The sequence below is a fragment of the Watersipora subatra genome, chromosome 1 (genome assembly GCF_963576615.1).
Source record: "Watersipora subatra chromosome 1, tzWatSuba1.1, whole genome shotgun sequence".
In the NCBI taxonomy this organism is placed as follows: Eukaryota; Metazoa; Bryozoa; class Gymnolaemata; order Cheilostomatida; family Watersiporidae; genus Watersipora; species Watersipora subatra.
The window spans coordinates 7,016,569-7,030,111 of NC_088708.1; the positions used below are offsets into that span (position 1 = coordinate 7,016,569).

Consider the following 13,543-nt stretch of genomic DNA (forward strand, 5'->3'; position numbering starts at 1 on the left):
CCGACTCAACACTACATAATATGAAATTTTTTACATAGTATAAAGCAAAAACTTCACATAAATTTTTTACGGTATTTGCAATTTACATCATAGGAGGTATAAGTTATAGGAGCGTCTACTGTACTTAAAATATTTCCATTGGTAAAAGTTTTCCAGACTACTAATGCACCGTTGCAGTATTTACAGATTCATTCTGATAATAGCACAAAGCTCTTTAATATATATATATATATATATATATATATATATATATATATATATATATATATATATATATATATTATGCCATGCTTGTTATTGACAAGCACGATAAGGTGGCATTAATAAACTATAATTGTTTAAAATAGAATGCATAAATTTTTCTTTAACAATTGATCAGGAAACTACTCTATAAACTTTATGTACGACACTGAGATTCACTCGATACTTTTTAGTTGTCCCTTCTTGAAACACGGTGATATGTACATTCACTAACTCGAGTTATTACTTTCAACTCATGGAGTGCTGCTCACAAAAGCAGCATAATTGGTCAGGGAACAGGTTATGGTCATAGTACGATATCAGTAAACACCTCTAGGTAATACAATTAGTTTTTAAAATCAGCAACAAAATTATTTTGCGACATTCTGATACGTGAAGGCAAATCTCAGCATGCGAACTTAATTTGCTACAATAGTTGTTCACATGTCAAACCCGTCGTATATTAGAGCAAAACCTCTCAAAAATTATATATCAGTTATTAAACAAGATCTACTGTTTTTGTGTTCAATCACCCTACTACTTCCTGGGGTGTGGATATATATATTAAATATATATATTTTGATAGTTTCAACTATAATATATTAATGCATATATGTGTATCTATATACAGTCAAACATGGATAACTCGAACTTCAAGGGACCGAGCAAAAGTGTTCGAATTATCAGAGCGTTCAAGTTATCAGAGCACTGTCACAAGTCCATGTATTTACTTATTTATTAGTAGATACATGTACATATACAAACTATAATATAAATCAAAAGCACAAATGGCTTGTTTCAAATTAAATGCTTCTAATGTAAAGTTTAAAACGTTTTCATGAAAAAGTATAGAGATTTTTCTATCACTTGAGATTGGTTTGTTGTTTGAGGTGATGTTATTGCCAGGACGTTTTTCAGATTGACATTGGCAAAACTTGATCGTTGTTGAAATGCTCAAAAGAAAAGACATTTTTTTCTTTTGGGGTTTTACCCACGATCAAGTTTGCCGTTTTTTCTTGAAGTTTATGCAGATTACCTTACTTTACCTGGGATTCGTTAAGAGCAACACTCCGAGGCAGTTCAGTTAGAAGTTTTACGAGGTTTAACGGTACATTCTATATCACTCACGCTTTTTTAATAGATACTTATTGAATGTACACACGTATCCTGTGTTTAGGTCAAACGATGAATAGTTTTTTGTAGCTCAGACAACGTATACGTTTAATTACAACATTTTTTAAGACGTTTTAAACATTCAACATTCCGACGTTGATTCAACACGGAATCAACGTCGGAAAACTATTCATCACGGACTAGCTGGGTCACGCACTCAAGGATTTTCGCCACGCACATACAAAACAACATGCGATTTTTGTTTTGTATGTGCGTGGCGAAAATCCTTGCGCCCGTGACCCGGCTAGCCCGTGCTATTCATCGTATCGCAGTATAAATCAAATTTCACCAAACTTTTAGAAAAGTCGTTGACAAAAATATTTTGCCGATGGTGGTAATAACGACGCTTATGAATTACGAAAAGATGAAGTTTACCTCTATGGCTTTGAATAAAGTGATTTTCTAAAGCGATAACAACCGTTTCGGTAGCCGTTGGGCAAAAAACAGTTCGAATTAACAGTGTTGAGTTCGAGTTATCTATAGCAATTTATCATTACGTGGGAACGGACCAAAGGAAATGTTCGAATTAACCATGTGTTCGAGCTATCCGTGGACGAGTTATCCATGTTTGACTGTATATAAATCTCAAAATTAGTCGTGTGTCTGACCAATTATAGCGATTAAAATCAAGGAATGAAAAACGCGATTCATGTTGGATTTGAACTCAGGAAGGTTGTAACCACAAGTTGTAAAAAACGCGCACCCAACCGCAAGGATAAGCCGTTCTTACCACTTCCATCGCTTTTACCATATACTGTATATCATTTTCACGATTGCACATGCTAAATTCTTTTTTTACCAATAGCAACAAAATTTCGCTCAAAATTTGGCAGTCGGTGTACTGATTATAACAAAATAGTGAAAACGCTGATATGCTATTCGCCGAAATCCCTCTCACGCCTGAAAAAGATATGAAGCTCGTTATCTCAGTTCAACGTTACTTGCTATAATAAGAACGAAGCCAAAAATAGAAAGGTGATAAAATTTTAGCCTATAACAAAGTTGAAGTTTAGTTTAGTAGAATACATACCGAAACATAGCTTCAAGTATGTGTTTAGTAAGCTAAATTCATTTAAGTTAAATTCAATGTCTATGTTATACCTCTGTCTCGAAGGTAAGAACTTCCAACAGTATGTACTGCACGTAATACATTGTAATGTTGCATTTTCTGGCAAATCATAACCACTAAATACACTAAAGTTACTGTAAGTAAATATAGTTACTAAGGTTAACATATTGTTATGTTACTAATTTAAAAATGTACAGTACGCATATAAAAGTTTGATGATTTTTACCAGGGGGTGTTTGAATTAGACAATCACTATGGGTTTCTAATCTTACTATATATACCGTAAGTCCTTATGCTCAAGCCGCGCATCTTGTCGTTGGCCGCGGCTTCTGGTTCAAGGTTAAAGCCAAGTTTTTAAAACATACGTGGGGCTCAGGGCGGCTTCTCGATAAATGCGGTCTCTGCTCAGTTTCGCGCTATAATCATAGAATCGCAGTCATGATACACTTTTATGTGTGGGGTTTTGGCGACCTACTCGTTTATTTTCAAGGTCATGTTTATGGAATCCTTTAGACTAAAGAAGAATTTATCGCTCGTGTTTAACTCACCACAGTCATAGGTTATTAACACCTTTTCATTCTTGACCGGTATCTTTTCATAAACGTGAAGCCCTCTAACAGCGCAATAAAAATCTAGCTGAGACATTTGCTTGCCATGTATTTTAAACTTGCTTGCCGTTCTTGATGCAAGGGTTTAGAAATTTTAATTCGAACTTGGGAGTAAAAGAAAATTCTTTTCACGTGTACTGATGTAACCTGTTTTCTTATTCAAGAGGACGGGGGCATAGCGAAACCCATCCCAACACTCTTGCTCTCGAAGGGGTCAAGGACGACAAAACCTCAGTCATTAGCCGCGGTCTGTGGGCATATGCGGCTTGTTAGAGGATTATTTTTTCTTACGTGAGTCATCTGTTTTTGAGCACAAGCTGCGCGGCTTGAGCATGAGGACTTACGGTACATGTATGAATACACTTTTAGATGTTGTGGAAGATATTTTGACGAATAGCACATCAGCATCTTTGTTGTTCCAATCTATTCCGCACACTGACCACCAGTTTTGAAATTCAAGAATCATTTTTGTTGATATCGTATGGTGAAAAAATGCCATGTGGAAGACATGAAAAACATTGTGGGTTCCACATCGCGAAAAAACATTGTGGGTTCCACATCGCGAAAAAACTGTAAAACAGGAATGTTGTCAATTCGAGGGTGCACTGTATATGCGCTTAGTGTACATTATATATATACCTAACCTAAAGAATCAAGTCAATAAGCATTTGTTGAAGCTTCGTTTTGCTATAATGATGACAAAGTGCGATTCCCTCTGTCTTGTCAATTGGATTCATATATTCCCATACATTAATGCCACAACGTTGTCAAATAGCAAAATTCAGTAAAATGCGCATACGAAACCTTTTGCTGGATGTCCCAAATATAAGTAATAGTGTCTGTGTAATGGCCACTGATCACCATCGACTCGATTGAGAGTTATCATCTCTGAATATTAGCATTTTTTGAAACATGTAGCTGCTATCGTGTGGAACTAAAGTTGTGTAAAAAACTCTAACTGCGCATTGCTAAATACTCACTGACTGCCAGATGCAAAATGCATTGCAGTAAGTTTTTGCCTGGCAATTTATGTAGTTGCATTAGCAGTGCAGTGGTAAACATGTTACAGCCATGCAGTATAATTGTGTTACATACTTTTACTACTGTGCATGTACAACTACTGTACATGCACAGTAGTAAAAGTAGATTGTATAAAATACATGTATACATATATATAATCTACTACCAGACCATGTTGTATTTAATCTCATTGCAGATTACTGAGAAGATCGTAGAAGTAACAAATTGGAAACCACTGCATGCCGTCACCAAAGAAACCAATCAATAACTAACAAACAATCGCCTCCTCTGGTCACTTTTTGAACATGCTATGGAAAATGTTATCACTGAATGTGTGCCTTCTAAGATACAAAAACAATCCTCTCAACCACCATGGATGGATAGGCAAACTGAAAGACTATTAAAAAAACAGCGTAATACATACAACAAAATGAAGCAGACCGGGTTGCAAACATACATCAGTGAATATGAAAAACTTAGAAAACAAAATAAAAAGATTATAAAAAAGAGAAAGGCTCAGTATCTCTCTGACAAGTTATTTGTTCCTTTGCAGGAGGGTGAAACCAAACCTTTTTTTAGATATTTGCGAGACAGTCGCTCAAATGATGGTGGAATCATTCCTGAACTGAGAGGGGGTGATATGGTGGCTAAAACACCAATTGAAAAAGCTAATGCACTAAACCAACAATTTCAATCTGTTTTTACTTTGGATAAAAATGATTACTTACCTGCAACAACTTCACCTCGTTTTAAAGACACTAATCCCATAGAAATAACTGAAATTGGTGTACTTAAACTTTTGAATGGTGTAAAAGTTGGCAAGGCTGGGGGTCCTGACAACATAAAAGGAATTACATTAAAAACTTTTTCGCATTTTCTTGCTCGGCCACTCCCAAATATTTTTCAATATTCAATAAACACAGCGAAATTACCTTCAGTGTGGAAACATGCAAAAGTAGTGCCTATTTATAAGAAAGGTTCAAGGCATGATTCGGCCAACTATAGGCCAGTATCATTAACTAGCGTATGTTGTAAGTTATTGGAACATATTATCCATTCCCACATAAGTGCCCACCTAGATAAATATGATATCCTTACAGATGTGCAGCACGGATTTCGTGCTAAACGATCCTGTGAAACACAGCTTATTTGCACAATAGATGATCTAGCTAAGAACTTTGATAGAAATTTGATTACAGATATAATAATACTAGACTTTTCTAAAGCATTTGATTGTGTGAATCATCGAAAACTGGTCTATAAAATTCGAAATTATGGAATACACGATCAAGTCTTAAACTGGATAACATCTTTTTTAGAGAATAGAACTCAAGTAGTCGAGGTAGAAAATGAACTGTCAAATATTGTGTTTGTAACTTCTGGTGTGCCGCAGGGTTCGGTGCTGGACCATTGTTGTTTTTACTTTTTATTAATGACCTTCCTGATAAGGTAAATTCTCAGTGTAGACTTTTTGCAGATGATGCCCTGGTATATGCCACAAGAGATCAAGCCAATACATTGCAACAAGATATGCATTCACTTGAGGCTTGGGCGAATCTCTGGCAGATGAGTTTTAATCCAAAGAAATGTTACCACCTTTCAGTAGGAAAATCCCATCTCATGTCAAATAAAGAGACATCTTTTTTCTTATGTGCCCAAAAACTAGAAAGCGTCTTATCTAATCCGTATTTCGGAGTAGAGCTCCAGAGTGACTTAAAATGGAATAAACACATTTGCAAAATTGAATCTAAAGGGAAGCGATTAATTGGGATGCTTAGAAGGGTACTCCGAGATGCGGATGCTCGAACTAGAAAGGCTGCATATACATCCTTGGTAAGACCAGGCCTTGAATATGGGTGCGTGGTTTGGGATCCACATCTTAAAAAAGATATTTTATCATTAGAGCAGACACAAAACCTAGCACTGAGATTTATTTTCAAGAAAAAAGGAATTACTAGTTTCACTAATTTAAGAGAGAATACTTCTTTTGAATCGCTGGAGGAGAGACGATCCAGACAGCGTAAAAATATTTTTGGTAGAATCGTCGGAGGCGATATTGATATAAATGTGGGCGTTAAAGTCAGGGAAAGTGGTTCTGATAAAGAGGGAAGGCCTCCTGCATTGTCTACTCGATTTGGGAAGTATTACTTGTCCCACACTAATACCGATCAGTATGGCGCCTTACCGTGAGACTCACGCAATCACCCCAAAGAAAAAATGGAAATGCGTGAGATTTTTGCCCCAATTTCCACAATTTTATATATACTATCATTGATACATCAATTGCCCCAAAACCAAATCTCACGCGTTGCCCCACTCTTGGGTTGGCAGGTCTGGTTCTACAACAAAGCTAATCCAATGCTATAGTTCATGTAACGATGCCTCATATATACGCTAATGTACGTACACCTCCAACCAACCCTCTAAAGACTGGGTTGGGGTTAGATTAGCAGTTTAGACGTAAGATATTATGATATAATATACATGTTGATCGATCAACTATTAGTATACAATTAAATGATGTTGCTTCCTTAGTTGCTAGACATGGAATGCATATAACTATAAAGCTAGTTCTATATAAATTGATAGACTGAATAGGAGTTGTGTTCCTACTATAGTGTTGCTATGGACTGAGTAAGTAATTCCCAACTCCACAATCAAAGGGTAAGAATATTGTACACGTATGCAGCATGTAAACAATGGTTGTTGATGCATACTTGTTTCCGTTAGTGGGAGATAATATATGCTGTAGGAATGTATTGTAACTGCTAAGTTTCCTACCTATTAACTAATCTCTTGACATTTACGTTTGTGGGAACATTGCTAATATACAGCTATTTTAAAAACATGATTTTCAGCTATAACAACATACTGCTATCTTTTATTTACGTGTGAAGATATTTAGACATATCAACATACTGGCGTGTGTTAACGTTATACACCATTTCCCTTTTTGGGCTAAAATTAACAATATATGGAAATAAAAGATATGACAACATGTGTAATGTAATTCCTGTATCTATTGATTGTCTAATGTCCATATAAGCTGATGTCATAATATTTCAGATATGGGGTCATTTTCTTTGACCTTTGCAGTCCACTATAACCCTGCCAGTTCAGTATGCTTAGCTGTTTTGCCCTCTGCAACATCTGCCCTGGGCCGCTAGGGATGCTATTGATCGTAGTACTTCATTTGTTATTAATATGTGGGTGCTGCTAAACAATAACAGGCTGCAAGAAAAATAGCGTACTTTATGTAAATGTTTGCACTCTTATTGTTTGGTCTACAGGCTAACTATACAGCTGAAGCGTTCTTTTTTTTACTCATTAATGAGTGACAAAAGGAAGGCAGGCGTAGTTATGGTTACAAAAACATCAATGTATAAATTATCTATTAATAAAGAATAGCTTAGCAACATTAACACAGGCGGTGAAGGTTGGCATCAGACGCTGACAACAAGATTCTACTTGAGAAATGGCTGACCAGTGAGTTATAAAAGTTATTTTTAGTTCAGTTAAAGGTTTATAGTAGCTCATCAATAGCTGCATGACACATGATGCTATCTTTTATTATACGGTATTTACGTGTGAAGATATTTAGACATATCAATACCTCTTCTATACTTTGCTACGCTGTACATGTGAGGTTTTTATTGAAAAAATTAGTTACGCATGAAATGGTACTCTTTGATGCATTTCAGCAACACAGTTCTTCGAGAAATTTATAAGCTCTGCTTGCAGTTTTCAACTCTAAAAGATTCATTTTATTTTAAAACATAGCATGCTAGATAAGCATGGCTCAGTGTACCATTTACTCCGTAGCTGTAAATCCTAATACCATGGCTTCATTATATTCTGTATGAGAACAGATCTACACGTTTACTATACACATTTAATAATAATGTGCAGGCTTTTGTTTCTGATACCAACTTTATATGTAGCTCTGCAGGAGAATTAGCTTACAAGGAAAAGAAGCGGGCAGTACTGAAAAACCAAGACTCGCAGGTTGAATGGTTAAACCTTCTCAAGCTCAACCAATCACTAACTACAGCCATTAAGAAAAACAACCTCAAAAAAGTGAAGATTCTCATTGACGTAGCCAAAGAGGAGAAAGTTCAGACCAAGCTGCCAGTAACGCAAAGCATAGTAAAAATAGCTCTAATCTCAAGAAAAAAAAATGGTAAGACCATTAAAGAAACCTCCATCTAAGCATGTTTCGTCATAAAAATCCATGTTGTAAAGTAGTTTTTTGCTTAAAGTAAGCCAAGACTCGGTCATCATTATAAGATAATAGTTCATTGCTTGAAGATGTGGTTCATTGATTATCTCAATATTGAGTGATTCGCTATTGTGAAAAATCACAGAAGACAGCATACCAAAGTTGTCTGGGAGCGAATTATAGTAGTTGACATCATATATGTCTACTAGTTAAAGGTTGACTTGCAAAAAAATTTACATTAGAGTTATTTGGTATCAAAAGATTCACCATGTCTTACTCTGCTGTGTTGTAGGTGCAAAATATGTGGAAATGTGATTAAAAGCTCTTTAAAGCTAAAAAAACGAACAGTTAACCGCACCCATCACGAAAACGCCGTAGGTTAGAATCCCTCTCCAAAACGGCTCAAATGGGACATAGTTGAACAAGATGGCTTCTGTTTACACTTTCATGCAACCTCATTCGTCGAAATATTTTCACAAATATACTTCACGCATTCAATAAAACTATGTCTATTGTCCTTACTCGTCTGTGTCATCATCATTGTAATGCTGTCACTTTGAACACTGATATCTCAAAACCTACCGTGAAAATTCGTTTAATTTTTTAACCTTAGCTCGAAGGAGTGCATTTCATTCTTTGATAAACATGACAAGCCTGTTGGTTACCTGTGACAGTCAAAAAATGCTGCAGAAGTTTTTTGTGCTGTTTGGCAGAAAGTATGGGTCACATGATCAGATTACGACTAGACGATTCAACCAAGCCGGAACAAAACTGTAAAGTAGCGAGCATCTAGATTTGATATGGGCCTTTCTGTAGAACCCAAAGTGTTTGCCATAAACTAGTGCTACGAGACGTTTTATATTGAGCCTTTTATTGGCCTTTCATGTCACGTGATAACATCACGTGTCAAAACAATAACCAAGTTGTTTGAGTATGTCAGAAAAATAAATTGATTCCAACCTACGGCGTTTTCGCGATAGCGGCGATTATCTGTTCATTTTTGAGCTTTTAAGAGCTTGTAATCACATTTCCACATATTTTGCACCTACAACACAACAGAGTAAGACATGGTGAATCTTTTGATACCAAATAACTGTAATGTGAATTTTATTGCAAGTCAACCTTTAAGGAAGATCATGAGTAATCTTTCTTGATTCACAACATTAACGAATTTGCAGAGCAGCATGTAATTTTCTGTATACAAGGCAGTATATAGAAAGTAGATGATGTTGACCTTTGCAAGTAATGCAATGGGGACCTTAGTGCATTTGTCACCGTAATATGCACCTCCACAGAAGACTTCATTTTTGGGGCAAGATGCTACTATATGTTTATATTGATGGCTTTGGTAGCAGTTTGCGATTAGTGGTTTAATATATTCCTGAACCACAAAGGTCCAGTTATTAGAGCCCATTATGTCTGTTATTGCAATAGTTCTGGTGAGCTAAAGATTACCTTGAAAGGTCGGTAGTTTTTCTGGTTTTAGTTATTCTAGGGATTGACAATAGCCCAAATCTATCATGTACTACAACGTAGGTCAACAATAAGCTAGTTTGCCATAATTAAATGTGGATTATTTGTTATTAACCTTGGCAAAACTTCAAAATTTTTGTAATCAAAATATTCTATAGTAATTATTTATGTATTTGTTATTTATTCTTTAATTATTAGTTACCAGTTACTAGGTCTCAACGATAATATACTATTCTCTGACACTCTTGCTGCCTGATTATATCTATACTGCAAGAAGGTATATACACTACAAACTTATATACATTGTCCACACTGATGTACATGCTATATGCTGATACAAATGCAATACGCAGATATGCATACTATGCACTGCTATAAATACTATCTACCAATGCATTGTACAATGTATATTCAATACACACGCTGCACATGAATATACATGCTATATTCTGATATACATGTCATCACCTTGTATACACTACACAAAATACACATGCTGTACGCTACACAATTAACCATCTCACTGATTTTCTCACACAGATATCGGAATATTTAAGTACCTCGCTAAAACGTTTCCTGAACAGCTCGTTCGTAATGTGAAACCACAGGAAACCCTCTTACATATTGCTGTTGCAAGGCAAGATTTTGAAGGTAAAACATACTCTTTGAATACTACCTTTGAATAATACTCTTTGAATGGTACTATGGGATTTAAGCTGTCTGCTACTTACGCTGGCATATTGGTTGATGATACTCTGCACATTTTATTAAAGCGGCCGAACTCATCTTGAAACTTTGGAAACAACGAAGCGATCTAGTTTTGCATGAATACATCAATGTACCTTACAAGAGCGGCGACTCTCAGAACGACGGCTGCCTCAAGGTTGAACTTCCTCTTTCTATGGCTGCCTGGAATGGGGATGAAGAAATGATAGACCTTTTGCTTAAGAATGGAGCATCTATAAAGGGAATCAACAGTTACGGGCAGAATGTGTTCCACAGCTTAGTGCAAGTAAGTAATTACTTTGATTGGATCTAATGTTTGAATAAAATGAAAAATTGATCATAACTCCTAAATTACTAGTTCGTACTCATCTGATTCTGCAATTAGAAGCATAAAAATAAACAATAAGAAGTTGCAGGTGCATTTTATGTTTTACACTCGATAACCTAGTAGAGTTTGAAAATTCATCATAAAGGTTCTCAGCAAATGATAAGGTTGTGTGTTGAGATGGGCAATGCCCTGGAAATCTTTTATTATATTGCATCATATATCTAGATGAATGATGAGCGCAATCTAACGCACATGTGTATATAACGTATTCCAAAAAGGCTAAGGGTGTTATTTGTTTGCAAAAGCAATCAATACCAATGAAATTAGCTAAAATTTGCAGAAAGATCAAATAGTGTAAACAATGGAAACGGGAAGATTTTCATGAATAGGTGGCTTAATCTCTGCTTTTCAATTGCACTCAAATGTAGAGTTATTTGATATAGAGTGAGCGCAGTTTAATGCATGCAAATAAGCGGCTATGATTTCATCAGTTAAGAAATGCAAACAAACCCTATGACTTTTTGGACTTATAAAAGTGCACCAGTTGTTCTTCCCTGACTCTCTACTACTGGTCTCTGTATTACAGATGTTATCTGATCCAGATAGTCAGGGAGAGCTCAACAAGGTAATAGAGACCTTTAAACACTTAATAAAGAAAGCAATGGTAAAACCTGAAAAACCAGAGGAAACCATTCAAACTTCACAAGAATCAAAATCGAAAGCAACTCAAACTCCATCAGGGCAAGCAAAGAAGGCATCTCCAACTCCAGCAAAAACAAGGAATGTTGAAACCCAAACACCAAAAGTGGAACCGAATGTGCCAGCTTTAAATTTGCGTGATCTCGCATGCGTGCTGAATGAAAAAGACAAAGATGGCTACACACCCCTCACCTTATCCGCCAAAGTTGGTTGCAAGCAACTATTTGAAATCATAGTCAATTCTGATGTTTATAGGCTAGCAGACATCGATGAAGAGACATCAGTGTCTAATGTTTATTTGTACGACGTGACAGAAATAGATAGTTGCCTGGCCGATTCTGGCAAATCTGCTATGGAGCTCATTGCGACTGGTAATGAGAAAAGAAAAGAGAAGTTTTATGAACTAGCAGAGGTTTGTCCAGTCCTTGAGATAATTCGAGTGAAATGGGAAAGCTATAAATGGTGGTACTTTGGTTGGGGTTTGGTTCACATTGTCTTGATGTTGTTTTACACAATCTTCACTACCACAACAGCACCAGTTCCATCCTTCTATAAAGTTGATGTGGGAAATTTCGTAATCAGTTTGCTGATGTTTTTCTACTCGATGGCGTTAACTGTCTATGAAAGCCAGTTGCTGATACGGCTACGGAAACGGTGGCGTGAGTTGCTTAACCCAAACCGAAATAGAAATGCACCCTATAGGATACTATTACTTTTTCTAGGCCCGTGTATATTTTTAACTTTCGTGTTACAGTTTTTCAGTGAAGATTGGGCAATGCCCACACAATCACTGAGCCTTCTGATTGGATGGTTATTCATGCTATTCTTTACTCGAGGCGTTAAGCGTTTCAGCTCTTTCACCGTTATGATGCAACTTGCTCTAGGAGATGTATTGAAGTTTACTGTAGTTTATATCTTCATTCTCATTCCATACGCTGCCTCAATGACAATAGTACACAGAACTTCCTCAGAACAGCCCAATCAATTTAATAACTTCTGGAATTCCGCACTTACCATGTTCTCATTAATGCTTGGATTAGCAGATCTTGATGCAACTTTTCCAAATGTGAAATATCCTGGACTCGGCATCTTTTTATACATTGCTTTTCTCATAACTTCCTATATCTTGCTACTTAACATGGTAATTGCCATTCTCTCTGACACCTGTACACGAGTGTCAAACATTAAGCAAGACCAATGGCATCTACAAAAGCTGGGGATTGTTTTGTTCATAGAGTCTCACATTCTCAAGCAACACCGAAAAATATGTGGAGAGACATCGCCCTTTTCAAGAAAAAGATCCCCTGAACCACAAACTCCAAAACAGGTAGATGAATTTATTCTCCAAGAGCCACCAACCCCTAGAAAACATGATACTTCAGGCCGCCGCTATCTTAAAAAGGAGACACTAACTGAGAGATCGATGGTGGAATTTTCAACTGCTAATGAGGTAGCTAAAGCACTAGGTTTGACGATGAACAATTGCGTCAATGCTGACAATGCGACAGATAGGCCGCAAACAAGTAAAAAACTTACTATGGTCGAGACTGCATGAACATCATCATGAAACGACAAAACACTCGAAAGGCTTGCATTATTTGTTGCTGCAATGCAAATATAGACAAGTCCTAATGTGCCATAGAATATCCCATACGTATTGTAAGTTTGTCTAGCAAATATGGTTGCTTTGGATTGGTTTAAAGACATAAATAGGAGATATGGTTGGTTGAATACTTTTGTTTTATAAGGTTGGGACGTTGACTAATATATTTTTATGTGTGTGTGTTTGCTTGCAGCATTGATTCGGTTTATTATGGAAACGTATGAGTTGAGTTTTATAGTCAGCTTCTTTGCATTAAGAACTTGATAGAAGTACTGCTATGACTGTTTCGTCAAGCTGAAAAATGGATGAGAACTATTATGTTATAAGCTTTGTTTGGTGACAACTTTTTCTAATTTGATTTGTTAGTTTGCCTGTTTTGGAAATA

At 36.3% G+C, this 13,543-nt stretch overlaps 1 protein-coding gene across 1 annotated transcript; it reads left to right on the top strand.

The window, feature by feature from the left end:
- The first annotated feature begins 7,585 nt into the window (after positions 1-7,585).
- LOC137393679 (transient receptor potential cation channel subfamily V member 3-like) lies at positions 7,586-13,110 on the top strand. The gene is made up of 6 exons (XM_068080364.1): positions 7,586-7,596; positions 8,052-8,290; positions 10,343-10,453; positions 10,576-10,814; positions 11,443-12,039; positions 12,310-13,110. Exons 1-6 carry the CDS (start codon positions 7,586-7,588, stop codon positions 13,108-13,110), a joined length of 1,998 nt encoding a protein of 665 aa, XP_067936465.1.
- The last annotated feature ends 433 nt before the right edge of the window (positions 13,111-13,543 follow it).

Excerpts from the sequence above, each read along its gene's own strand:
- LOC137393679 (XM_068080364.1), top strand. Across the intron at positions 10,454-10,575 it reads TGCAAGGCAAGATTTTGAAG|CGGCCGAACTCATCTTGAAA; the intron begins GTAAAACATACT and ends ATTTTATTAAAG. Across the intron at positions 12,040-12,309 it reads GGTACTTTGGTTGGGGTTTG|TTTTTCAGTGAAGATTGGGC; the intron begins GTTCACATTGTC and ends TTCGTGTTACAG.